General features: G+C 58.1%; 1 protein-coding gene across 2 annotated transcripts; it reads left to right on the forward strand.

Moving 5' to 3' along the window:
• EXOC3L2 (exocyst complex component 3 like 2) lies at positions 1 to 24846 on the forward strand. Of its 2 annotated transcripts, XM_070402167.1 has the most exons (13): positions 1 to 34; positions 1852 to 1940; positions 6841 to 7377; positions 10966 to 11602; positions 13262 to 13373; positions 14421 to 14522; positions 14637 to 14737; positions 14964 to 15074; positions 16875 to 17010; positions 20385 to 20507; positions 20939 to 21091; positions 22080 to 22201; positions 24244 to 24846. In XM_070402167.1, the coding sequence occupies exons 3-13, from the start codon at positions 6858 to 6860 to the stop codon at positions 24533 to 24535; spliced, it is 2409 nt and encodes an 802-aa protein (XP_070258268.1). In that variant the 5' UTR covers positions 1 to 34; positions 1852 to 1940; positions 6841 to 6857; the 3' UTR covers positions 24536 to 24846. The 2 variants fall into 2 exon arrangements, with proteins under 2 accessions (XP_070258268.1, XP_070258267.1); XM_070402166.1 differs by lacking the exons at positions 1 to 34; positions 1852 to 1940 and adding an exon at positions 4647 to 4769.
• The last annotated feature ends 432 nt before the right edge of the window (positions 24847 to 25278 follow it).

The following is a 25278-nucleotide window of genomic DNA, read 5'->3' on the forward strand; positions in this document are numbered from 1 at the left end:
ACGGGGGCAGAAGATCACCTTCCTTCCTACACATGTAAGTCCCACCCTGGCTCCTTACCCGAGGATATTTTCCCATTGATTTTTAGAGAGATTGGAAGAGAGAGGGGCGGAAAATGTATCTGGAATTAGATTGTGGTGATAGTTGTCATAACTCTGAGAATATACTAAAAACCACTGAATTGTACACTTTAAAAGTTGAATTTTATGGCATGTGAATTATATCAATAAAAGTTAAATTTGAAAAAGTGAGAGGGAGGTCTCACAGTGATCACAGCCCCTAACAGGCCATTTGGTCCCAGCCTGGGCCTCCCTCCGCAGGCATGGCTCAGTGGTTGAGCATCGACCTCTGAACCAGGAGGTCAAGGTTTGATTCCCGATCAGGGCACGTGTCGGGGTTATGGGCTCAACCCCCAGCAGGGGGCATGCCAGAGGCAGCCAATCAATGATTCTCTCTCATCATTGATGTTTCTATCTCTCTCCCCCTCTCCTTCATATATATATATATATATATATATATATATATATATATATGGCATATATATATATTCCATACTCAATGTGGAAAAGATAGAAACAATACAGGACAAAGCATTTTTTAAAAAAAAAGCTCCTACCCCAACGCCCACTGGCAAACCCCGTTGGACAGAAGCCTGCAGACTTTGGACTCTGAATGCCTGGCCTGCTTCTCCCAGCTGCTTGTCCACGGAGCCCTCGGGGCTGGGGCTGGAGAGGAGCAGAGACCCTGAGCTCAGCTCCTGACCATAATGCTGATCCCAACCCCAATTTTGCCTGGGCAAGTGCTCACCCATCCCAGCCCAACAAAAGGCCACCTAAGCCTAAAACCCAGCCTTAAAAGTACCCCTAATCCTGCATCTAACCTCACCCAACCCCCAACTCATCCCCAACCCCCACTGCACCTGCCACCTCCATCCTCAGCTTCCACTCTGACTTATTCCCATTTGTACGTTCGGTTAACAAATATGTACTGAGCACCTACTCTGTGCCAGGCACACGGTTAGGGGCATAGAGACGAACACCAGACCATCTGCTTTGGATTTACATTCGAGTAGGAGAGTCAGAGGGGAGACAGAGGAGTCTGATTGGTTCCGACCTCGACCTCGGAAGGCACAGTGAAGAAATCAACCGCCCTCGCTGGTTTGCCTCAGTGGATAGAGCGTCGGCCTGTGGACTGAAGGGTTCTGGGTTCGATTCCGGTCAAGGGCACATGCCCGGGTTGCAGGCTCGATTCCCACTGGGGAGCATGCAGAAGGCAGCCAATCAATGATTCTCTCCCATCGTTGATGTTTCTGTCTCTCACTCCCTCTCCCTTCCTCTTTCTCTCTTAAAAAAAAAAAAAAAATCAATAAAACATATTTTTTAAAAAAGAAAGAAATCGACCAATCAGAGCCATGTCCCTGGTTTGTCCGGGGAGGGTAGTGCAGGACAACAGAAGTGTTTTTGCAGAGGCTGAGGACAGGGGCTTTTTGGAGAACAGCCCCGTTTCCAAAGCTATGCCAGTGCCAACATTTAGGCCTCCAGTCCTGGCATCTGGGCCGGGCAGAACCTTCCTCCTTGTCTTCTCCCCACAGCAGGAAACCCAGAGCGAGCTTTGGGCCCACATCCAGCAGGGGGTGTCTCCCCAGGCGCCCAGGATGGTGTTGTCACCTTGGAAGGCGTGAAAAGCAGGCAGGGGGTGGGGGTCCGATTCCGGCCGGGCCGGAGGGAGGGTGGGGGCCAAACCGCAGCCTGGCCTAAAAGGGCAGACAGATAACAAGTCCTTCCCACCCCTGGCCCCAGAGAGGGAGGGGTTTCCTGACAGGAAATTGACCTCCTCTAACCCCCCCTCCTCAGATCCAAGCTCTTAGCAGTCCTGGCCGAAGTAGCCTCAGGACAGGACAGGACAACAGCAGGGACAGAAGGACAAGGCTCCGAGGACAGAGGTGAGAGCGCTGGGGTGCCGGGGTGCTGGGGTGGGGTGGGACTCGCCGCCCTCAAGGAATGTGGCATGGCCCAGAGATGGGCTAGACCAGGGTTCAAGAAAACATGTGTCCTGAAGCCAGGAGAAGCTGGGCAGAGGGAGAGTCTGGGGGCTGGTCTCCACAGGGTGCCAGGGAGAGGGCAGGGGGAGATGGGAGCAGGAGGAGGGTGCAGGGGGGCCTGGGGTGCAGAGTCTGCAAGGCAGTGGAGAGCTTGGAACGGAGAGAGAAGAGGTGAGATGTGGTGGGGTCTGCCGTCCCCGGGTTCAGGTGGGAAGGCCAAGGCCGAGGCCAGGGAGGGATGGGTGTCTCGCTCTATCCCTAAGGGACGGGGTCTTGGAGATGGGAGAGGGGACAAGGGTTGGGATGGAGATGGAGCAGGAGAGGTGATGGGAGGGTTGGGTGTGAAGATGGGGATGGACTTGAAACAGGCTGGACTGGTAGGGGTTGTCTGGGGAAAAGGCTGCCCTGGGGCGGTGTTGGTTGGGGTCGGTCTTGGACGCACATCTGTAAGGGCATTTCTCCGGTGCGGGCCCTGGGGGCAGGAGGCGAGGACTTCTGCAAACAGGCCAGGCGGCTGGTGGAGGGTTTGGGTCCTTGGGGAAAGGCTGGCAGCGAGGAAGAGGAGGAGGAGCCCAGAGAGGGAAGCTCTGGTGGCCAAGACATCCTGCGGGAGCCGGGGGCTGGGGGCTTGGGGATGCTCGGAAGTGAGTCAGGGGTCTGGCACCGGGAGGCAGACGGGCTGGAGGGCAGGATGTGGGAGCCAGCTGGCAGAGGGGGTGTTGGAGCCAGGAAGGGGAAAGACGTCGGGCGAGTTTTGGGAAAACGTTGCAGCCAGGTCTGAGGATGTGGGTTTGGGGGTACTGGATCCGGTTCGGGGTGGACCTGGAAGCCAGTGGGAGAATGTCCAATCTAGCTTGGGCGGCACTGACTTCAACTGGAGGGACACGGGAGCCCCCCATTTTCAGGGGGTGGTGGAGTTGGGGGGATGTTGGAGCCAGTTCTGGGGGACGATGGAGCCATTTTGGGGGTGAGGGTGAGGTGCACAGAAGAAGCCTATTTGGAGGATGAAAGACAGAGAAATCAGTGTGTGAAGTGTGTGTGTGTGTGGGGGGGTGGTATCGATTGCCCTCAGCCATGGGGGCTCAGGCAAGGGGTTGCCATGGCGACTGCCTCCCTGGGGGATGCGGGACAATGAAGACTGGAGAGGGGCTGGGAGGGTGTTTCTAGGGAAGGAGGCTTGAGGAAGGACAGCTGAGGTCTGGAGACTAAAGTCAGGAGGAAAGAAGGGAGCGCTCCACCAGGGAAGGGCCCCAGCCCTGCCCGCTCAGGGCTCCGTCAGCCTCGCCTGCTCAGACCCAGTTCAAGACAATATATCCCGCAGTAGGAGACCATGTGAACATCTGGCAACTTGACACAATTTTCCATAGTCACACAGCGGAATAGCATGCAGCTCTTAAAATAAACCTGCTACAGCCCAAGCCGGTGTGGCTCAGTGGCTGAGTGTCGGCCTATGAACCAGGAGGTCACTGTTTGATTTAGGTCAGGGCACAAGCCCGGGTTGCAGGCTCAGTCCCCAGTGGGGGGTGTGCAGGAGGCAGCCGATCCATGATTCTCTCTCATCATTGATGCTTCTATCTCTCTCCCTTCCTCTCTGAAATCAAAAAATATATATATATATTAATATATTTTATTAATTTTTACAGAAAGGAAGGGAGAGGGATTGAGTGTTAGAAACATCAATGAGAGAGAAACATTGATCAGCTGCCTCCTGCACACTCCTCACTGGGGATGTGCCCGCAACCAAGGTACATGCCCTTGACTGGAATCGAACCTGGGACCCTTCAGTCTGCAGGCCGACTCTCTATCCACCGAGCCAAACCGGTTAGGGCAAAAAATATATATATATTTTTTAATGAACCCGCTAGAGCCACAGAGACAAGCATGGGTAAGTGAGCGCGCACACACATACACACACACATACACACACACACACAGAGCAAGTTGCAGGATCCACGTAGAATGACAGCGTTTGTAGAGTTTGCGACCACGGAGAACGATCAGTGATTATTTCTGGACACAGGTCTGTGTGGGCCCAGGGGCAAGGTCTCCTGGACATTCAGAAGCCGCTTCCCTCAGGAGAGGGCTGGGCTGGGCTGGGCGCGCAGGACCGGGCGGGGCACCGGGGTCATGCATTTGCAATGCCTGATTCTTAAAAAAGAACTCTGAACAAATCCAGCCAGTGTTTGCTTTAGATGCAGCTAGGCCTGCAGGCACAGAGCTGCTGCTGAAGTGTGTCCCCTGTACTTCTCTGGGTGTTTGGGAAGCACCCTCGCATGGCCCCCCAGGGCCCCGGGACAAGGCCGCGTCCCTCGCCAGGGCACGGGGTCCTGTGTGGCTGCTCCTCCCTGACCTCTTCCCTTGACTCATCATTCCTCTTCGCCACAAGGAATGAAGTCTTCGCCTCCTTCCTTCATTTCCTGTTTATTACCCATTCATTCCCCAAATGCCTGTCCTGGGAGCTGGGGACACAGTGGTGACAGAGAGAGCCCTGCCCCTGCCCTCGTGGGGCTCACAGTCCATGGGGGACATAGGACCATCCCCAGACAGTGCCGACCCAGTGGGCTGGGCTGAGGGGGACACGTGACCCAGCCTGGGCATCGGTAGGGATTCCCGGAGGAGGGAGAGTTGAGGCTGCGTCCGAAAATATGAGTAAAGCGTGGAGAACAGGCTCCCATGTAGAAAGACCAACGGATGCTGAAACCCAGAGGAGTTTGGAGCAAGGAGGAGAAGGTAGGACAGCCCTGGTGAGGCGACAGCTGGCAAGGGAGGGGCCTGAATTTTGTCCCAATGGCACTGGGAGCCATGGAAGGTTAAGAGAAGGGGAGGGGCAGGTTTGTGCTTTAACAAGATCCTCAAGGGTGGGCTGGAGGGGCCAAGACTGGATGTTTGGAAACCGGGGAGGAGGCAGAGAAGCAGAAAGGGGCTTGGGCCATGGAAAGGGACGGAGGCGAGGGACTAAGGAGATGAAATGGGCAGGAAGCTTCGAGCTCGGTGCCGGCAGAGACTGGGTCTTCCTTGGCCACCGCTCGGTCCTCAAAGCCCACACAGCGCTGGGCCCAGGGAAAACACCTAGGAAGGTGTTTCCTTATTGTGGTAAAACGAATAACAAAATTCAACATATTAACCTTTTTTTGTTTTGTTTTGTTTTGTTAACTCTCACCTGCAGATATGTTTCCATTGATCTTTTAGGGAGAGTGGAAGAGAGAGGGGAAGACAGAGAGAAACAGCGATGTGAGAGAAACACATTGATTGGTTGCCTCCTGCACACGCCCTGACTGGGGCTGGGCCCAGGGTGGAGAGGAGCCTGCAACCGAGGTACATGCCCTTGACCAGAATCGAACCCAGGACCCTTTGGTCCACAGGCCGACGCTCTATCCACTGAGTCAAACTGGCTAGGGCCATTTTATCTTTTAAGCCTAATTTTATTTTATTTATTATTATTATTATTATTATTATTATTCATTTGAGAAAGAGAGGAAAGGAGAGAGAGAGAAAAGCATCAACTTAATTTATTCACTGGTTGTTCTTGTATGTGCCCGACCAGGGATCGAACCCACGGCCTTGCCATATGGGGATCATGCTCTAACCAACGGAGCGGCCCGGCCAAGGCCGTGTTAACCATGTTAAAGGGTCCTATTCATTGGCATCTAGTAATTCACAGTGTTGTCAACCGCCCCTCTATCTGGTTCCAGATGGAAACTTTTCATCCCCCTAAATGGAAACTCCATATCCATTAAACAGTGACTCCCAGCCCCTGGCAAACACCAATCTACCTGCCTCTGTGGACTCGCCTCCTGTGGATACTTCCCAGGAGTGTTGCTGAGGGAATGAACGGGGTAGGGGTGACAGGGTACTGACTGGACAGGGGAGATGAGGCAGGTGCGCAGGTGTGTGACCCGGATAACGGGGCGGCGGTGGGGGGGGGGGGTGTCTGTGTCCCAAGCTGTCTGCCCTTTGCTGCTGTGCCACCTTGAGAGGCGCCCTTCCCCTCTCTGAGCCTGTTCCTTCAGGGTGCGTTCGGGGGAACTGGGATGACAACCACGCGGGGCGAGTAAGGTGGGGGGAGGGCCTGGAGCCGATGCCCTGGGGGAGCCCAGGCCCCGGGGTCAGACGGGTCTGGGCACCCAGCCTGCCTTTGCCCCTGAATCACTGAGGGACGTTAGGCGAGGGCCTTTGCCCTTCTGAGCCTGTGTCCTCGTCTGCAAAACGGGCCCAATAACAGTGCTCACCTCATGGGACGGTGAGGGCTCAAGGCATCAGTGTGTGCTCAGCCCGGAAGTGCTGGGGACGCGGAAGGACTGTCATCAACATATTTTTATTTTTTATTGATTTCAGAGAGGAAGGAAGAGAGAGATAGAAACATCAATGATGAGAGAGAATCATGGATCTGCTGCCTCCTGCACACCCCCCACAGGGGATCGAGCTGGCATCCTGGGCATGTGCCCTTGTCCGGAATCAAACCCGTGACCCTTCAGTCTGGAGGTGGATGCTCTAGCCCAGTGATGGCGAACCTTTTGAGCTCGGCGTGTCAGCATTTTGAAAAACCCTAACTTAACTCTGGTGCCGTGTCACCTATAGAAATTTTTTGATATTTGCAACCATAGTAAAACAAAGACTTATATTTTTGATATTTATTTTATATATTTAAATGCCATTTAACAAAGAAAAATCAACCAAAAAAATGAGTTCATGTGTCACCTCTGACACGCGTGTCATAGGTTCGCCATCACTGCTCTAGCCACTGAGCCAAACCGGCCAGGGCTGTCACCAGCATATTAACTGCCCATTATTTCCCCCTCAGGTCCCCCGCCTACCAAAATGCCCATCCTGAAGAGTCTCCGGGTGGCAGATGCCAAGGTGCCCGGGGCAGGAACCCTGCCCCAGAGGTCCTCTCGGAACCCCTTTGAGGACGTTCCCGGGCTGGAAGAGGAGGAGCCTGGGCGGCTGGGGACCCTGCCCAACGGGACGTCGTGTGGCCGCCGCGCCACGCTGGAGAAGCTGGCGGGCCTGGCTCCCTTCCGCCTGGCCTGGACCCCTGGCCGGCGGGCGGGCAGCCCTGGCGACGGGCAGCCCCGCTCCTTCCTGGGCCGAGTGCTGATGCCAGGCACACGCAGGAGCTCGGCGGACTTCGGCCTCCTGGCCAGGCTGCAGGGGACCCGAGCCCAGGGGGAGGAGGAGACCGGGGAGGCGGCCCGGAGGCTGGCCTTCCTGAGGCTGGGGCGCGGGCCCAAGCCCCGGCGCGCCTCCCTGGCCGAGAGGGTGGTGCCTGCAGGCGAGGCGGCTCCTGAGCCCCCGCCCAAGGTCCGGGAACCCCCAAAGATGAAGGAGCCGTTGTCAGGTGAGTCTTGACCCAGGTCTGGGGGGTCACCATGCCCATTTCCGCCCGGCCCTGCCCGCCTCCATGGGCGAGGCCAGCGGGTCCCTGCAGTCCTGATCCCATCACCAAGCTCCACATTCCACCCTTCGCCACGCCCATCCGTCTGTCCCTCCCTCCACCTGCCACCTTCAACCTGACCCCATGTCCAGCAGCAAGGGAATCACCCACTTTCATCCCACCTCCTCCAACCCCCTCCCTACCCCTAACTTCAACCCTTTTTCCGTGCCCTCAACTTCAACCTCAGTCCCATCTCCTTTCAAAGTATCCACACTCGACCTTGACCTCATCCCCCTCCCTCACCTCCAAACTCCACCCTGTGCCCAGCCCCAGCCCCAGACTCCACCCCCACCTCATCCCCCTCCTTCATCCGCAACCCCTTCTCCTCTTCCGAACCTCAGTGGCCCCAGCCTTGACCTTCAACTTCATCCCCACCTCAACCCATGTCCAAGCTTCGTTTTTAAACTCGGGTCCATGCCAACATCTACCTTTATCTCCTGACTACATCACCCCAAATCTCCCACCACCTGTGTGAGTTCCCCGAACTATGGGTCTTAAAGCGATAGAGCCATATTCTCTCACAGCCTGCAGGTTAGAAGTCCAAAGTCAAGGTGCTGGCAGGGCCATGCCCACCGAGACCTGTAGCGGAGTCCTCCCTGGAGGCTCCTCCCTGCCTCTTCCAGCTTCTGGTGCTTTGCCGACAATCTTTGGTGTCTCTTGGGCTCGTGGCTGCATCACTCCAGTCCCCTAACTTCACACGCCTCCTCTCCGGGACTCCTCATATCACCTTCCTCCGGCGCACGTCTATCTCGGTGCCCAAGTCTCCCCTTGTTTTGTTTTTGTTTTTAGAATTTTGTTGTTGTTTTTTAAATCTATTTTTATTGATTTTTTTTACAGAGAGGAAGGGAGAGGGATAGAGAGTTAGAAACAACGATCAGCTGCCTCCTGCACACCCCTACTGGGGATGTGCCTGCAACCAAGGTACATGCCCTTGACTGGAATCGAATCTGGGACCTTTCAGTCCGCAGGCCGACGCCCTATCCACTGAGCCAAACCGGTTAGGCCAAGTCTCCCCTTGTTATAGGAACACCCATCAGATTGGATCAGGACCCCCCATGATCTCATTTTAACTTGACTGCCTCTGTAAAGAGCCTATTTCCAAATAAGGTTCCATTCTGAGGTCCTGGGGGTTAGGGCTTTACATGGTTGTTGTTGTTGTTTTTGGGGGGGGGACAATTCAACTCAACCCCACTCCTACCCCAAGCCCGTGTCTTCCTTAACGCCTTTTTGGTTTCTATCCCATGTTTAGTTCAACCTCAGCAGCAATCTCCACCTTGAGGCATATCTCACGCGTATCCCCAACCTATCCCTTTCTCCAAATGCCATTATCAACCTCATCGCTCTGCCGGACACCATGGCAACCGCCAACTGGTCCAGTCCCATCCCTCGGCCCATTTCCCTATGCTAATCCCACCCCCAAGTACAACTTCAACCTTTTCCCCTGAAGAGAACCCCCTATTCCTAACCCCCAACCCTAGGTCCATCTCCGCACCCACCGTCCACCCCATTCCCTCCCCAACTTCATTCAGACCTAGTCCCCCTCGGCCCCCAATTTCAACCTCAACCCCAAACTCAGCCTCCTCCTTTGTTTTTAACCCCATCTCCACCCCTATCCTGGGTCCTAATCCCAACCCCCCCCCGACCTCCACCTTCCACTTCACCCATTCTCCATCTCTTCAAACTCATACCCACCCCTACCTTCTTCCCATCCTCAGCTCTCACCGAAATCACTCCACCCACATCTCCAGCCCCATCCCTCCCCCAAACCCCAGGTGTCATTCTCAATCCCTTTCCCATCCCGCTCCACCGATTTCAGCCCAACCCCAACTAACCCTAAACACCCTCATCCCAGCTCCCACCTTCATCCCCATCCTCACCTCCATCCGAATCCCCAACCCTGCCCCAATCCCCACCTTCATGCAGCCCCACCCAACCCTGTCTCTACATCCTCTACCCCCCCCCCCCCATGGGCAGCCCTTGCCGAGTCCTCTGATGCCCTCCACATCCTGGCCAGAGGCTATTTCAGCCCCTGCTCCCTGGGGACTGGGAGGGCACTGCAAGGAGGTGAGAAGGGGGTGACTGGAGCCCCCGCCTTCTGGAAACGGATGGGCAGAAATAGCCCTGGACAGGAAATAGTTTCTCTGCCAGGGAGGAAGTGGAGGGGGGTGGAGGTGTCGGGGGTAACCCTGGGCCACTGGGACCCTCCCTCTGCCTTCATTCAAAGGCCTCCCAGTCCCATGACCCCCTCCCTGGGCGGGGGGGGGGGGGGAACTGAACTCCTCAGGGTGCCAGATCACCCCACAGCTGTCCCCACCCCCAAAAGACCCACCTCTGGCCTGGCTACCCTCCCCCCCTGCCCAAGCCTCCACCTGCCGCTGGTCCCCGGGCGGTCTCCATTCCTGTCCCTCTCCCTCGGCCCTGCCACCTCCTCTGGCCCCTTTCTCTGACCCTGATGCCCTTTTCCTACCCTCACCCCTCAACTCGCCAGATCTACTCATTCCCCGATACCCGCTCCCTTGCTTCGACCCCTTACCTCCTGCCCTAACCCTCTCCCTCTTCCTCAGCCCCTTCTCACCCACTTCCTCTGACTCCCCGCTCCAATCCTCTTACTAAGTTGACATCCTCTATCTAGTCCTTTAACCTACTTCCCATATCCAGACACTCTTCCATCGCCAAACCCTCTCTTCCCTTCCCTAACCTCTCCTGTCTCCTCCCCTGGTCCTGGCCCTCTCCCGCGCCACTTCCTCCATCCCCTCTCCTCTATGCCCCCCTCCCCGAACCCCTCCTCACTTTTTACTTCTCCCCCACCCCTCTTTTTTTTTTAAATGTTTTTATTGATTTCAGAGAGGGAGAGGGAGAGATAGAAACATCAAGGATGAGAGAGAATTATTGATCGGATGCCTCCTACGAGTCCCCCAATGGGGATCGAGCCCACAACCTGAGCATGTGCCCTTGACCAGAATCGATCCTGGGACCCTTCAGTCCGCAGGCCGACGCTCTATCCATTGAGCCAAACCAGCTATGGCCTCCCCTCTCTTGGCCTCCTGGCCTCCTCCCTGGATCCCCTCCTCCACTTCTGTCCTGCCTCTTCCATCCTCCCCCACCGGCCCTCAATGTCCTCTTCCACCCTCTCCTTCCTCCTGCCCCCAACCCCTCTTAGGACCCCATGTCTCTTCCCCCTTCTCCTGAACACCCCCCCAGACTCCACAGTCCAGGGGTCCTCAAATTTTTTAAACAGGGGGCCAGTTCACTGTCCCTCAGACCGTTGGAAGGCAGGACTATAGTTTTAAAAAAAAACTATGAACAAATTCCTATGCAGACTGCACATATCTTATTTTGAAGTAAAAAAACAAATGTTTTCGGCGGGCCGCAGTTTGAGGACCCCTGCTCCACACTTTTCCTCCTCCCCTCCCCTCCCCCCCCCCCCCCCCCGCACCCCCGCCCCGTCCCGCTCTCCCAGTTTCCGACCCCGACTCCGTTTTGCGCCCACAGTGCTGGAAATCCTGAGCCTGATCCAGCAGCGCGAGCTCGCGCGGGCCGACGAGCACATCTTGGAGCTGGAGGCCGAGGAGCTGGCGTCGTCGGGGGGCGCGCCCGGGCCGCCCAAGCTCGAGGGCGCAGGCGGCGGCGGCGGCCGCCGGGCGCGGGACGTGGCGCTGCTGTACGAGGCCCTGCAGCGCGAGCTGTGGGCGCTGGTGCGCGAGACGCTGGCCGGCCCCGGGCCGGGCGTGGGCGCCGGGGCGGGCGCCGTGGCGCAGCTGGGCCAGGTGCTGGTGCAGGAGGAGGCGGCCGACGGGCGCCGGGGCCCCGGAGCCGCCCGCAGGCTGCGCGCCCGCTGGGCCGAAGCGGTGGCGCGCGCGGCGCGGGAGCGCCTGGAGGCGGCGGCCCCGGGGGCGCCCGGGGGCCTGGCCGCGCAGCTGGAGGCGCTGCGGGCGCGGCTGCTGGAGGACATGGGCGTGGTGCGGGGCCGCCTGGCGCCCGCCTACCCCGCCGGCCTGGGCGCCTTCGGGGTCTACCTGCGCGGCTACCACAGCGCGCTGGCCGAGTGGCTGGGCGCCGCCGCGCGCCGGAGGCTGCCGCTCGCCGACCGCTACGCGCTGCTGCACTGGCACCACCAGGTGTACCCCAGGTGAGCGGGGACCAGACACAGTCCTCCCGGAGGTTGTAGGACCGCCCACCCCCCGCCCCGCCCCCGCCCCGCCTCTGCGGTTCCCGAGAACCTAAGTACAGCCGACCCTTCCATTCTGCAACCTAACCCCCTGGGCGCCTCCAGGCTCCGTCCCTGGTGACATTTACAACCTAGAATCTCAGCGCGTCTGCTCCTCCGGGGCTGGAGCGTTAGAACGTCGATCCTCCCGATTCTAGAACCTCAGCGCCTGGGCCCTTCCCGCCTCGGAACCAGAGCTCCGCCGGCCCCTCTTGCCTTCAAGTCTTGGCCCTGTTGACCCTTTGAATTCTAGAAGCCGGTTGGCTCCCAGGGATTTAGCACCGTTGGCTCTTCCAACCTTAGAACGTTGGGACTGATGAGGCTTCGAACCTGGAGTCTTAGTATCAGTGAGGCCTTGGAACCCTTCACCTTAGCCTCCTCCCCTCTTTGATCCGAGAATCACCAGCCCGTTGAGCCCTCAGTCTGAGGACTGTGGCGCTGTTGGCCCCCTGAGTTCTGTAACTTTAGCATCTAGAGCAGTGGTTCTCAACCTTCCCAATGCCGCGACCCTTTAATACAGTTCCTCATGTGGTGGTGACCCCCCAACCATAAAATTATTTTCGTTGCTACTTCCTAACTGTAATTTTGCTGCTGTTATGAATCGTCATGTAAATATCTGATAGGCAGGATGTATTTTCATTGTTACAAATTGAACATAATGAAAGCATAGTGATTAATCACAAAAACAACATGTAATTATATACGTGTTTTCCGATGGTCTTAGGCGACCCCTGTGAAAGGGTCGTTCGACCCCCAAAGGGGTTGCGACCCACAGGTTGAGAACCGCTGATCTAGACCGTAGCACATTGGCCCTCCTGGTCCTAGAATCGTATACCTATCAAGCCTGTGCATCTAAAGCACAGCTGTTCTGGCGGCTGGGGGGTGGAATACGGCCGTTAGCCGTGCCTGGGTCACCTCCCCACTCCGGGAAGAAGGGAGTTGGCCACAGCCAAACCACAGGCGAGCGTGAAGGGCTGGGTGCTTCCTCCAGCAAAATCAGGGTGCCACCCCTAGAAGAATGGGAGGCAAGAGCTGCTAACGTGGCCCCCTGGGCCCCCTGGGGAGTGTGTGCTAATGACACTCTCACACCCTCACACCGTCCACGAGAGATGGAGGCAAGGGAGGGTCTGGAAAGCTTCCTGGGATGGTGAGACCTGAGTTAAGTCCCATCTGTAGGGAGATGGTGCTTCTGGCTGGGAAGATGCCTTGAGCAAAAGCCTGGTGAATGCGGGTGGTGGGCGGATGGTGGTGGGGGGGCAGTGGGCAGAGGGGTGGGATTGCACAGGCCTGGAGAGGCTGTGAAGGAGTAGGAACAGGGAAAAGGGAGCTTCCGTCTGGTGAAGTGACCATCATGACACCCTGCGTGCCAAGTAGTCAAGCTTGGACTTGACTCCTATGTCTTCCTCGGACACCATCCATCTGGGAGCTGACTCAGAGAGCTGGGCCCAGGGGAGCCATGTTGCGGAGACTTCCTCTGAGGGATGAGCAAAGCTGGCCCCAAGCTAGGAAGGGGGGGACAGGGTTAGCTGCTCTGCCCCCCCTCACAACCCCCCCCCTCCGTCTCTTACTCCCCCTCCTCAGAGAAGTCTTGGGGCTGGTGGACATGGTCGCCCTGGAGAACGGGGAGCTGGGGCCCCTCCTGTCGCCTGGCACCGTCCGGGGCTTGGAGGATGAATGTGTCACAGATGTTAAGGTATTGGGGGATTCAGGAGGGAGGGGGGCACTCTGCCGGGAGGGAGGGCTCGCACTGGGCCTGGGGCCTCTCCTCTCCCCCTTTTGGTATTTCCATCTCCCTTTTCCCTTTGCGGACTCTGAGCTCTGTCCAAGAGACATGGACATGCACATCCACACGGACCACGGCTGTCTTAGGTTCAGTGTTGTAGTCTAGGCACCCAGCTGGGCCTAGAGACACCCAGTGACGGTTCAATGCGTTCAGACATGCAAATCTCAGAGCGAGAGGAAGTCAGACACCGAGCCTCCCCTCACGGAGCCAAAGACTCACAGAAGGAGGCGCGGGGGCACCTCTGCGTCCGTCCGTCTGTCCGTCCGTCTGTCCCGGCAGGATGGATAGTGAACCTGGTTTATAAGTGGCTGGGCCGGACCCCACGGAGCAGGTGGCCTCGGGGGGTTTCCTACCTGAATATCGGGTCCTGTCTCGGCCACAAAAATTAGATCTTTGCAACTTGAGAGGGGGAGACCCTTAGACTTGAATATGTCTAGATTGTCAGAGTCCCCTGTGTTGAAGGTCAACGTTGGACCAGAGAATCAGAGATGGGTCAACCTTAGAATCACAGAGCCTGGGAATTTTTGAATTCCAGAATCTGACAATCTTGAATGAATTTTTTTATTTATTTATTTTTTTTGTCAAACCTGAGAGCAGAGCCTTAGGGCCAGGAAATAGTGAGAGTTGACCCTTAAACCCTCTGGCTCAGCGGTCGCCAAGCTTTCGGACCTCACGGACCACCAGTGGCCCGCGGACCCCGGCTGGCGACCGCTGCTCTGGGTAGTGAGCAGACAGAGGAAGCTTAAAACCAGCTCTTAGCAGCAAGCTCCGTGTCGCGGGCTGAGCAGTGGGAAGGGCTGGAGGTTTTCTGGTCCAGCTTCCTCCCCTGTAACTTTGAGGAGCTCCCTGGTGGAATCCAGACCTGCTCGGGGCCAAGGTACGGGGATCATGGAGGGAAAGAGCGAGGGAAAGGCTCCCAGGCACCCCTGACTCTGCCTCCCCCACCTCCCCGCGCAGGCCCAGACTCGGGCAGCCCTGCTCCGAGCTCTGCAGGAGGACGAGGAGCACTGGGGGAGCCCGGAGGACCTGCCGAGCACCCTGGCCCAGGACGTGTGTGAGGTAGGGGCGGGGAAGGGAAAGAGAACCAGCTGGACAGTGCCGGGTGGGAAAGCGGGGCCTCGCCCCCTCCTTTCCCCTCCTCACCCCTCCTCACCACCCCCCCCCACCTTGCAGCTGCTGGAGGAGCACACAGAGCGGGCGCCCCGCATCAGCCAGGAGTTCGGGGAGCGGATGGCCCACTGCTGCCTGGGGGGCCTGGCAGAGTTCCTGCAGAGGTATGGGGGGCTGGGGGCAGGGCGCAGGTTGGGGGGTGCATCAGAGTCCGGGATGCAACAGAGGGAGGGGAGAGATGAAAGGGAAGAACCAGGCAGGATGGGCAGGGGTGCCTCAGTGGGGATCGCAGGCTTTGCTGGGCTCAGTGCCCGCAAGGGACCCTAATCCAGCAGTGTTCCATCTGTCATCTGTCATCTGTCCCCCCTCTCCTCCCCCCGCCCCCCCCAGCTTCCAGCAGCGCGTGGAGCGGTTCCATGAGAGCCCAGGAGTCCGGGAGCTGCCACCCGAGACCTATATCAGCAGGACCATCTCCCTGGTCAACTGCGGGCCCCCCCTGAGGTGAGAGCGCCCACAGTGTGCGGGGAAGAGGCCATTCCCGGGGGACGAGCTGCACTGCGTGCCCAGATCCTGGAGAGGCAGGGGCATGGGCCCTAGAAACATAAAACCTGGGACTCCTGGAAGTGACCAGGGTTAGGCGTCATCAACCCCGGAGTGCTGGGATTCCAGAACCCGCTCTAAGAATTCCAGGCTTTTATTTACCTTCTTCTCGTACTTCCCTTTTTCATTAACCTAAAACAGGGAAAGTCCTTATGCCCGCCGCATTCTCCCCCTGCCCTCACTTAAAGGCAACCAGTTATTGCTCGTGTCTCCATATCTTTGCAGAGATAGTTCGTATATTTACCAGTGAACAGATATAAATTAATGTGTATGTGCATATATACTGTATACACGTCATACATATGCGTATATGCATATGCACATCTCCTACCGTATACATGCAAATATATTTAAATATATGCATACCTATGCCTTTTCCTTTACAGTGGTCCTCAACCTTCTGGCCTTTAAATACAGTTCCTCATGTTGTGACCCAACCATGAAATTATTTTCGTTGCTACTTCATCACTGTAATGTTGCTGCTGTTATGAATTGTAATGTAAATATCTGATATGCAGGATGGTCTTAGGCGACCCCCGTGAAAGGGTCCCTCGACCGCCAAAGGGATCGCGACCCACAGGTTGAGAACCGCTGCTTTAAGACCATGTCAATGGTAGTATAGAAAACACACTCTGCCCCTTTAACAGCTTGGAGATCTTTCTGTTCGCTCACAAAGTGTTCCCACATTCCTTGTTCATATCTGAACTGTACCCCACTTCTTGGGTGTGCCCGCCTTTATTTGATCTGTCCCCACTGGGGGGATAGTTGGCTCCACTCTTTTTTTTTTCCTTCATTTCAGAGAGAGGAAGGGAGAGAGAGAGAGAAACATCAGTTGCCTCCCGCATGTACACTGATTGTGGGGGGGGGGGGGGGGGGCGGGGGGGAGGAGGATCAAACCCGAAACCTGGGTATGTGTCCTGACCAGGAATCGAACCTGCCACCTTTTGGTACGGACGACGCCCCAACCAACTGAGCCACCGGCCAGGGCTGGTCTTTTGCAGAGAAACACCTGGCACATCTGTCAACTCCTATGAGCACAGGGACTCAAGGATTCACTGGGATTTGGGCAGAGTGCCAAACTGCCCTCAGGCCTCCTCTCGGCTTTGGAGGGTCACAGAGTGCTACACTGTCAGAAAGTGAGCCCCAGCCAGTTTGGCTCAGTGGATAGAGCTTTGGCCTGCGGACTGAAGGGTCCCTGGTTCGATTCCGTCAAGGGCACATGCCCAGGTGACGGGCTCGATCCCCAGTAGGGGGCGTGCAGGAGGCAGCTGATCAATGATTCATTGATGTTCCTCTCTCTCTCTCTTTCTCTCTCTCTCTCTCCCTTTTTCTCTGAAATCAATAAAAAAAAAAAGTGAGAAGGGTGGAATTTGAGAACCATAGATGTTCAGCATCACAAGCTTTGAGAATGGAGACCTCCCCACTCTCCCCGAGAGGAACAGACCCAGAGAGACTCCTTTACTCCCACAACACCCCCTGGGCTCCCATTCTTTCCACAGAGCCCCCCAGTTCCCCAGCCTCCAAGATAGCCCCTACTATCTCCCAGCCCCCAGGCCCTCCCCAGAGCCCCTGACTCTCCCCAGCACCTCATCTTTCATCCCCGTGTCCCACAAAATAAGGTCTATTTAAGGAGGGAGACAGGTCCAGGCAGTTGGGCTGAATGTTGGGGCTCCTGACCGTTGGCTTCACTGATCCCCACAGGGCTCTGGCGGAGCGCCTGGCCCGGGTGGGGCCCCCTGAAAGTGAGCCTGCCCGGGAAGCCGCCGCCAGCGCGCTGGACCGCGTGACCCGGCTCTGCCACCGGGTGCTGGCCGACCTCCTGTTCCAGGAGCTGCAGGTGAGCGAGGCGGAGGGCTGGGTGGGGCCCTGCCCGGACAGGGGAGCATGCCTCCCCCTCATCCCCGGTTCCTTTCAGCCCATGACTCAGTGTTTGGGAAGCAGGCGGGGGAGGGGTGGGGGTGATGGCCATGTCTGGGCCGTTTGGGGGACAGAGGGGATACAGGAAGGAAGAGGTGGGAGGATATGTTTAGGATGAGAACAGAGAGCCCTCGCCGGTTTGGCTCAGTGGGTAGAGCGTTGACCTGCAGAACGAAGGGGCCCAGGTTCCATTCTGGTCAAGGGCACGTGCCTTGGTTGCAGGCTCAATCCCTGGCCCTGGCCGGGCATGTGTGGGAGGCAACCAATCGATGTGTCTCTCACATCGATGTTTCTCTCTCTCTCTCTCCCCCCCCACCCCCTCCCACTATCTCTAAAAATCAATGGAAAAATATCCTCCAGTGAGGATTAACAAACAAAAGACCAGCAGGAGGGGCCTTGGGGGTTGGGTCGAGCCCCTCCCCCCATGAGGTCCCCCACATGCCTGCCCAGCCTGCCCTAGACCCTAGAGCCCGATTGTCTTGTCTGGGCTCCTGTGCGGAGGGGGCTGGGTTCAGAGGTGGGTGAGAGTATGTGGGGAGGCTGGTGGCTATGAGACTGAGGTGTGTGGTGGAGGCGCATGATTGCAATGCCTGTTCCATCTGATGAGCATGTCCCTCCTCTGTTCAGAAGCCCCCATAGCTCCCAGCTCACGCAGGACAAGAGCCGGAGCCCTTGCCCTGGCCGCCAAGTCCTGCACGGCCTCTCCCTTCCCTCCCTGATCTCACCTGCCCCGCGCTCCCCCTGACTCCACTCCAGCCACACCACCCCCTGCTGCTCCCGCACAGACAGGCCTGCGCACTGCCCGCTCCCTTCGCTGGGCCCCTCTTCCCGCCAGTGGCCACATAGCTCCCTCTCTCACCTCTTTTGACGTCTTGACTCAGAGGTCACCTTCTCAGTGAGACCTCCCTTGACTGTCCTGTTTAAAACAGACTCCCACCCTGGCTGGGTAGTTCAGTGGGTAGCCGAGCTGGTTGCCGAGTCATCCCAATACGCCAAGGTTCAATGCCTGGTCAGGGCACATACAAGAATCAACCAACCAGTGTATAAATCAGTGGAACAACATCTCTCTCTCTCTCTCTCAACTCAATAAATAAAAATAAAATAAAATCCCTTCCTCACTTCTTTTTTTAAAAATTTCTTTTATTTATTTATTTTTATTATTTTTAAATCCTCACCTAAGGATATTTTTCCATTGATCTTAGAGAGAGTGGAAGAGAGAGGGAAAGACAGAGAGAAATATTGATGTGAGAGAAACACATGCGTTGGTTGCCTCCTGCATGCACCCTGACCAGGGCCTGGGATGGAGAGAAGCCTGCAACTGAGAAACATGCCCTTGACCAGAATCGAACCTGGGACCCTTTAGTCCGCAGGCTTATACTCTATCCACTGAGCCAAACCGGCTAGGGCTCCCTTCCTCACTCTTGCTCTATTGCTCACCAAAGCACCTACGGCCACCTACCATGCTGTATCTTTTGGTTTTGTTTTGTTTTTTATCTGTCTCTTCCCACTGGAATGCTAGTTTCTCAAGAGCGAGGATTTGTTGGAATGTTTCTAAAATAACTGCTTATTACGGAAAATTTCAAACATACACAAAACTAGGCAGAATGACAGAATGACCTTCTGCGGACCCATCTCCCAGCTCCAGCAAGTCAGCCCGGGGCCAGGCTTGTTTATCCCCCCGCCTCCTCCTGCCGTGGCTCCTTTCCCCGCAGACCCTTGACATCTGTCACCATCCATCAGCCCCGCAGCTGCATCTCCAGGAGATAAGGCGTCCTCGCTAAACAAACAGAACCACAAAACCAAGTTTGTCCCCGACACAAAGAACAATAACTCCTCATGTCATCAGACGCCACACCGCTTTCAGATCCTCTGACCTTATGATGATCAAGTGTTTGTTTGTCTCCTTCTGCTCTGTGTCCCCAGTGATCCACCCAGGGCTGGACCCACAGGAAGGCTCAGAGCGGGTTTGCTGAGTGACTAAATGAATAAGTATCTGGATGGAAGTGCGTGTGGGGATGCTGGGAAGAGGATATAGTCTTTGTTCCAGGCCCCGCTACTCGCTTGCAGGCTTGGCTTAAATTGCTGGTCCTCTCAGGCTAAATTGCTGTTTAGACAGAGGGACAGGAGTTCCCGGCTTCCCAGGGGCTGTGAGGAAGCAATGGGACTGTGGCCACCAGTGCTTGGCTTGGGTCCGGCCCATGGTTATTGGCCATCGTTATTTTCATAAATGTACAGACTTCATAGCAACAGTGACATGTACCTTTCACACCAGCTTTTCAACAAAAGCCCACAGGCCCCATTTCTGGAGGTTCAGAAAACTGGGCTGCTGTCAGGAGAGAGCAGAAAGGGGGTGCAGGGCCGAGTGGGATAGGGACCTGCTTCAGACCCCCGTGGACACTCACCCCCATCTCCTGGGTCTCACCCAGAAGCCTCCCCCCCCCCCCCCATGGTCATTCACTGCATCGTGTGCTCATACCACCTTACATCCTTCCTGTCACCCCCCCCCCCACTTTTATCCTTCCAGCCTCCCCCCAGATTTCTGCCTCAATCTTGCTCCCTCCTATCAAACTCGGTAAAACACAAACCTGGCCCTCTCCCCTTTCTGCCCAGAACCTGCTGTGGCTCCCTGGTGCCCCCAGGAGAAAGCTGGGGTTTCTCATAGCCGAGGAGGCCCTGTGTGCTCTGCTCCACCCCCTGACCCCCTGTCCTACCACCAGTGGTGGCCCTGTGAGCTGAGCGGTCACACAGGACCCCACTGCTTACAAGGGCCTGCACGTGGTTTCATTCTCCACTGTCTCTGTCTTGAAGTTCTTAGTGAGTCTTGAATAAGGGTCTCCCACTTTCATTTGCACTGGGCCCTGAGAATTACATAGCTGGTCTTGCCAGTGGCACCCGATTTGCTTTCTGGTCCTCTGACCCGCTGGCCCGTCTGAAATCTGAACCTTCTTCACCCTTGCCTCTGGTTGGGCCACTCCCTCTGCCATCTGGCTGACAGTGACCATCATCAGGACCTCGGCGCTGATGTCTCCTCCTCCAGGAAGCCCTCCTTGATTCTCTGCCTACTCCTTCCTGAGCTTCCTAAACCCCTGCCTGGGCTCCGGGTCTCAGCCCTGCACACTCTGGGTCATCACGGTCTGGGGACAGGGTCTGTCCCCCTCCCTGGACGCTGACCCCAGGAAGGCAGGGCTGTGGCCCCGGCACTGGGCAGCCTTTGGGAACCTGTGTCGGAATACTCGCTGAAGAACGGGGGTGGCAGGAGGGGCGTATGACCCTCCCTCCACTCTGTCCCCCCAGCCACACTTCAGCAAGCTGATGCGCAGGAAGTGGCTGAGCAGCACGGAGGCCCTGGACGGCATCGTGGGTACGCTGGGCGCGCAGGCCCTGGCCCTGCGCAGGATGCAGGATGAGCCTTACCAGGTGCGCCTGCTGGGGCGGGGGCAGGGGTGGGGGCGAGGGGGGGGCCAGAGCGCTCTACTGGGGGAGACACCCTCAAGGCAGGGAGCAGTTCTTTCGGGGTGAGCTAGGTGGCGCTCTGGGGGGAGGCACACCCGCGGGTGTGCGGTGTAGGCGGGCATAGACTGGGTTGGGGCCTCTGGGAGCTCCGAAGAATGGGGCGAAGGCGGGGTGGGCACCCTTTGGGGGGCCGGTAGGGGGTGTCTGCCAGCTGGTAGGGGCGGAGGAGGGTATCCTCAGACAGGACAGGGGTCACCCTCCGGGGCTGGGGGCGGGGAGGGGCCCCGGTGCCAGGTGGGCAGGGCAGGGCAGGGGTTCCCGCCGGGTGCTCGGGGTGGGGAGCGGGGAGAGCGGGGTCCCTGGCGGCTCACACCCTCGCGTCTCCGGGTCCCCAGGAGCTGGTGGCCGAGCTGCACCGGCGGGCGCTGGTCGAGTACGTGAGGCCGCTGTTCCGCGGGCGCCTGCGCTGCGGCTCACGCACCCGCAGCCGCGTGGCCGGGAGGCTCCGCGAGGACGCGGCGCAGCTGCAGCGGCTGTTCCGGCGGCTGGTCAGTGCGGCCGGGGCGCGGGCTCCGGGATCACCCACCCCCCGGCCGGGGCGGGGGCTTCGGATAAGGCCGTCACCCAGCTTTCAGCCCCGCAACAACTGGGGACACGCCGACCCTCCCCCAAACCCGCCTTCTTGCGGCAACGCGGCCTGTGCGCGCCGGTGGGATCCTGGCCCCGGCGCCTTGCAGCGGTCGGAGCAGCCACGTCCCCCGCAGAGCTTAGGGGCCCCTCCGCACACACTGGCTGTTATTCCGAGCCGAGCACCGAGGCAGAAGCCACGTGCAACAGACTCAGGGTCTTAGCGTTGCCGAGTCCAGGGGTTTTATTTTATTTTTTAAAAATATCTTTTATTGATTTTTTACAGAGAGGAAGAGAGAGGGATAGAGAGTTAGAAACATCGATGAGAGAGAAACATTGATCAGCTGCCTCCTGCACACCCCCTACTGGGGATGTGCCCACAACCAAGGTACATGCCCTTGGCCAGAATCGAACCTGGGACCCTTGAGTCCGCAGGCCAGCGCTCTATCCATTGAGCCAAACCGGTTAGGGCAAGTCCAGGGGTTTTAAGTCACAGACGCATATTTGTATGCCCAGACCCGAGGGGCTTCATCAGCCGCATTAACAGGAGTTTGTAGTCTGGAGCCCTTGGGACGAAAAAATTTGTTGTTGCTGCAAATTTGACTGAGAACACAGAGCGATCCCCTCGGCACGTCATCCAGTTCCCCTTAAGTTTGCACTCTTGGACTAGGTTTGAAGGGTGCTCAAATTTCATGCAAAGCTGGGACTCGCCTCGAGTGTGGATATTTCTTCAAATTCCCAAAGGCTCCAGATAAACAGCCTGTCCTCTGCGGGTTTTACAGATGAGGACGCTGGGGGGTGGGGGGGACGGGGGGGGGGTTGTGGGGGGGACGGCGCCTTTAGGGAGGGTGCGGTTTGGGGAGGGGCGGGGGGCAGGGGGAGAGCCGGAGCCTGCACCATGTCCCGCAGGAGTCGCAGGCCTCGTGGCTGGACGCCGTGGTGCCCCATTTGGCCGAAGTCCTGCAGCTGGAAGACACGCCCAGCATCCAGGTGGAGGTGGGGGTGCTGGTGCGGGACTACCCGGACATCAGGTGAGCGCTCCCAGCCCCGCGCCGCGGCCGGCGAGGTCTCCCGAGGGCCTTGGCGTCCGTCCCCGCGTTTCCTGCCTCCGGGCTGAGGGAGGGAGGCGGCGAGCGTGTCTGACGGCCGTTTCCTGCTGGAACCAGGGCATTATTAATACGATTTCCCTCCTTCGACCGCCGCCGCCGCCGTCGCAGCCGCCGCCACCAGGGCTCGAAAACAAACAGGCATGCACAGGAAGCGCGGGGCAGGGGGGCGCGGGCCGCCGGCGGCAGGAAGGGCCGGCCCAGCAGGGGAGCCCGGGGGACGCGGGGACATGCACGGGCACAGGGCACACACGCACTGCCACCGGCAGGCGCTGTTCCGATCCTGGTGGACCGTGTCCGGTCTCTGTGGTCCTCTCTGACCCTTGGTTTCCTCCTCTGTTCCATGGGGAAAATAGTGAAACCATATCATCATCATCATCATCATCATCATCGCCAATGGGGACAGCAGTAACAATACCAGTTGTTTATTGAGTCCTTGTGCCCCACCGAGGACAGCGTCTTACATAACCGCCCTGTAGGTAAAGGGCAGCGCCGTCCTAAGAGCCTGGCACACTCTGAGGTGGGCAGAGACCAAGTAGCAAGTGGCAAAGCTGAGACTTGAACCCAGGCAGCAGGCTGTCTCCAGAGCCCGTGCACCCGGCCGCCACACCACACAGCCGCCTGTGAATTCAGACGGCAGGGTGGGGGGGTGGTGGTGGTGGTGGTGGTGGCAGGGGCACCACAATGCTATCCGGGCTGGCAGACATGCTGTGTCCGCAGACGGGAGCCCACACCACCAGGGAGTGAGGCACGGCCGGTCGTTCCGGGGTGAGGGCCGGGCGCCAGGGCGAGGACTCTGAACCGATTCAGGATGGACGCTTCTGGTTGTGGGTGTGGATCATGTGTCCTGGGGAAGGCTCAGGGCCCTGGAGTCCGAGGGGCTGGGGCAGCCAGCACGCCTGCTGGGTGGGAGTGTCTGAACTTGAATCTGACGCTCAGCTTCTGAGGTCTCAGGCTGGGCTGGGAGGAGCGGTGCCAGAGCTGAGTTTGGGGGCTGTGTTTTGGGGTCCGCCCGAGCTGGGAGGTTCCTCAGCCATATTTTGGATGAGTGTTTTGGGGCTGCGGGGATTCCAAACCAGGGGTGTGGAGCCGTGTGGGCTGAGCTGGATTGAAGGCCCAGAGCTGTCTGGAATGAAAGTTCTGGAAGTGAATGTGGGGTTCAGTGTCTTGAGTTGAAACATGGTGGTGGGTGGGGTGAAGGGGAAGGGTCCATTGTGTGAATTCAGGGGCGAGGGTCGGAGAATAGAGTTGGTTTGGAGTATAATGTTTCCAGATGAAATAAAGGTCCCCCAAGTGAGTTTTCGTCCCAGAGTGGAATTTGGGAATAGATTGGGGGTGAAGGGAATGAGGGTTCCGAGGCAGAATTTGGGAATGACGTTTCTAGAATGGGATCCAGGTTGAGCGATGTTGAGGTGAGTTTTGGATGAGGGCTGCGGCGGTGAGAAACTCCCAGACCTGGCCTTGGGGCAGGGGAGGGGCGGGATGGGAAGGCGGGTGGGCACTTCTGGGCCACATTTGAGCGACGATGTGGGGCTGTTTGAGATGAAAGAGAAGTTCAGTGTTGCTATGGGTGCCAGAGCCGAACAAACGTGAGGCACCAGAATGGAAATTTGGGAGCTGCCTGAGCTAAATTGGGGCTGAAGACTGAAGGTTATTTTAATCACAGCCGAGACTGGGTTTGGCGGCGAGGGCTGTGGAATCCGTTGGAAATGGGAGGATTTGGAAATGGCTGAAGTGAAGTTCTGGAGGGGGGATGGCACAGGGGGGAGAGACTGGGGGTCGGTGCCAGAGGGGATCTGTGAAGGGAGGGGTTGGGTGGCTGGTGAGAGGGAGGGATACAGAGGGAGAAAGGGACTTTAAAGCTAAGGCAGGTTCTGGGATGGACGAGTTGGGGGGGTCCCCATAGGCGGGCTGGGTGTGCATCCGGAGCCCAGAACCCCATGCACCTCCCTTTCCTCTATGCCCAGGCGGAAGCACGTGGCCGCCCTCCTGGACATCCGTGGCCTGCGCAACGCAGCCGCCCGCCAGGAGATCCTGGCCGTGGCCCGGGACCTGGAACTGTCTGAGGGGGAAGCCCTGTCACCACCCCGCGACCGTGCCTTCTTCGCGGACATCCCCGTGCCTCGCCCGCCTTTCTGCCTCGGCCTCCCTCTCCTGGGCCGCTTCCCAACCCTGGGGCTGGCCAGACCCCGGCTGGTCTGTCTGCCCAGGCTTCGGCCTCCACCTCCATCACGGACCTGGGCCGGGGCCCAGCGCTGAGACTCTCCCAGCGCCCCCCCCTCCGTGCCCCATCTTTGCTGCTGACACACCGTCCCCCTGACTCCCTGCCTGGGACCCCAGGCCCCTGGATGTACAGAAGAGAAGCCAGGGTCAGAGGGAGCAAGGACGTCCCCGAGACCAGGAGGCCGCTGCAGCACCAGCTCCCAGCCCGGCGGGTGGCGGGTGGCGTTGGAAGGCGCTACAGAAATATCCCAGGCCTCCCCCTTCCCCCTCACCTCAAGGTCTGGCCCCCATCCAATGTATTAAGGAATGTACGATACTTAGAATAAAGAGGTTTCTATTTAACACAAGGAAGGGCCGAGTCCCCAGTGTGTGGGGGAGGAAGGACTGGAGGGCAGGGCCCAGGGCCAAGGGCCTCTCACACGCCCAAGGCTGGGCTAGGGTCCAACTCGCGGGCAGCACATGGAGACTGAGGCCCAGCGGACCGGGAGCCTACGAGCTGCCCCATTTGTACCGAGTCCTTGGGCTGCGTGACTGCACGGCCAGCCCTCGGCCACTCTGAGCCCCGGTGCTTCATCTTGTCAGTCTCAAGTGCCTCTGCCTCCCTGGGCCTGGCCGTTCACCTTGGGCCGCCCTCCCCATCCATCCTTAGCCGGGAACTGTGTCCAGAGAGGAAGGAGGTTGGGGGCAGGGCCGGCGGCATCCAGGGCGCCCTCCTGGGTTGACGCAGGAAAATCTCAGGGTGGGAAACGTTCCAGCCTCTCACCCCCAGCCCTGCCGGA

Source organism: Myotis yumanensis, unplaced genomic scaffold (assembly GCF_028538775.1).
Source record: "Myotis yumanensis isolate MYYU_CA2020_CCGP unplaced genomic scaffold, mMyoYum1.0.hap1 SCAF_23, whole genome shotgun sequence".
NCBI lineage: Eukaryota > Metazoa > Chordata > Mammalia > Chiroptera > Vespertilionidae > Myotis > Myotis yumanensis.

Excerpts from the sequence above, each read along its gene's own strand:
- EXOC3L2 (XM_070402166.1), top strand. The coding sequence starts at position 4,685 with ATGAGTAAAGCGTGGAGAACAGGCTCCCATGTAGAAAGACCAACGGAT. Across the intron at positions 7,378-10,965 it reads GATGAAGGAGCCGTTGTCAG|TGCTGGAAATCCTGAGCCTG; the intron begins GTGAGTCTTGAC and ends TTGCGCCCACAG. Across the intron at positions 17,011-20,384 it reads TCCTGTTCCAGGAGCTGCAG|CCACACTTCAGCAAGCTGAT; the intron begins GTGAGCGAGGCG and ends CTGTCCCCCCAG.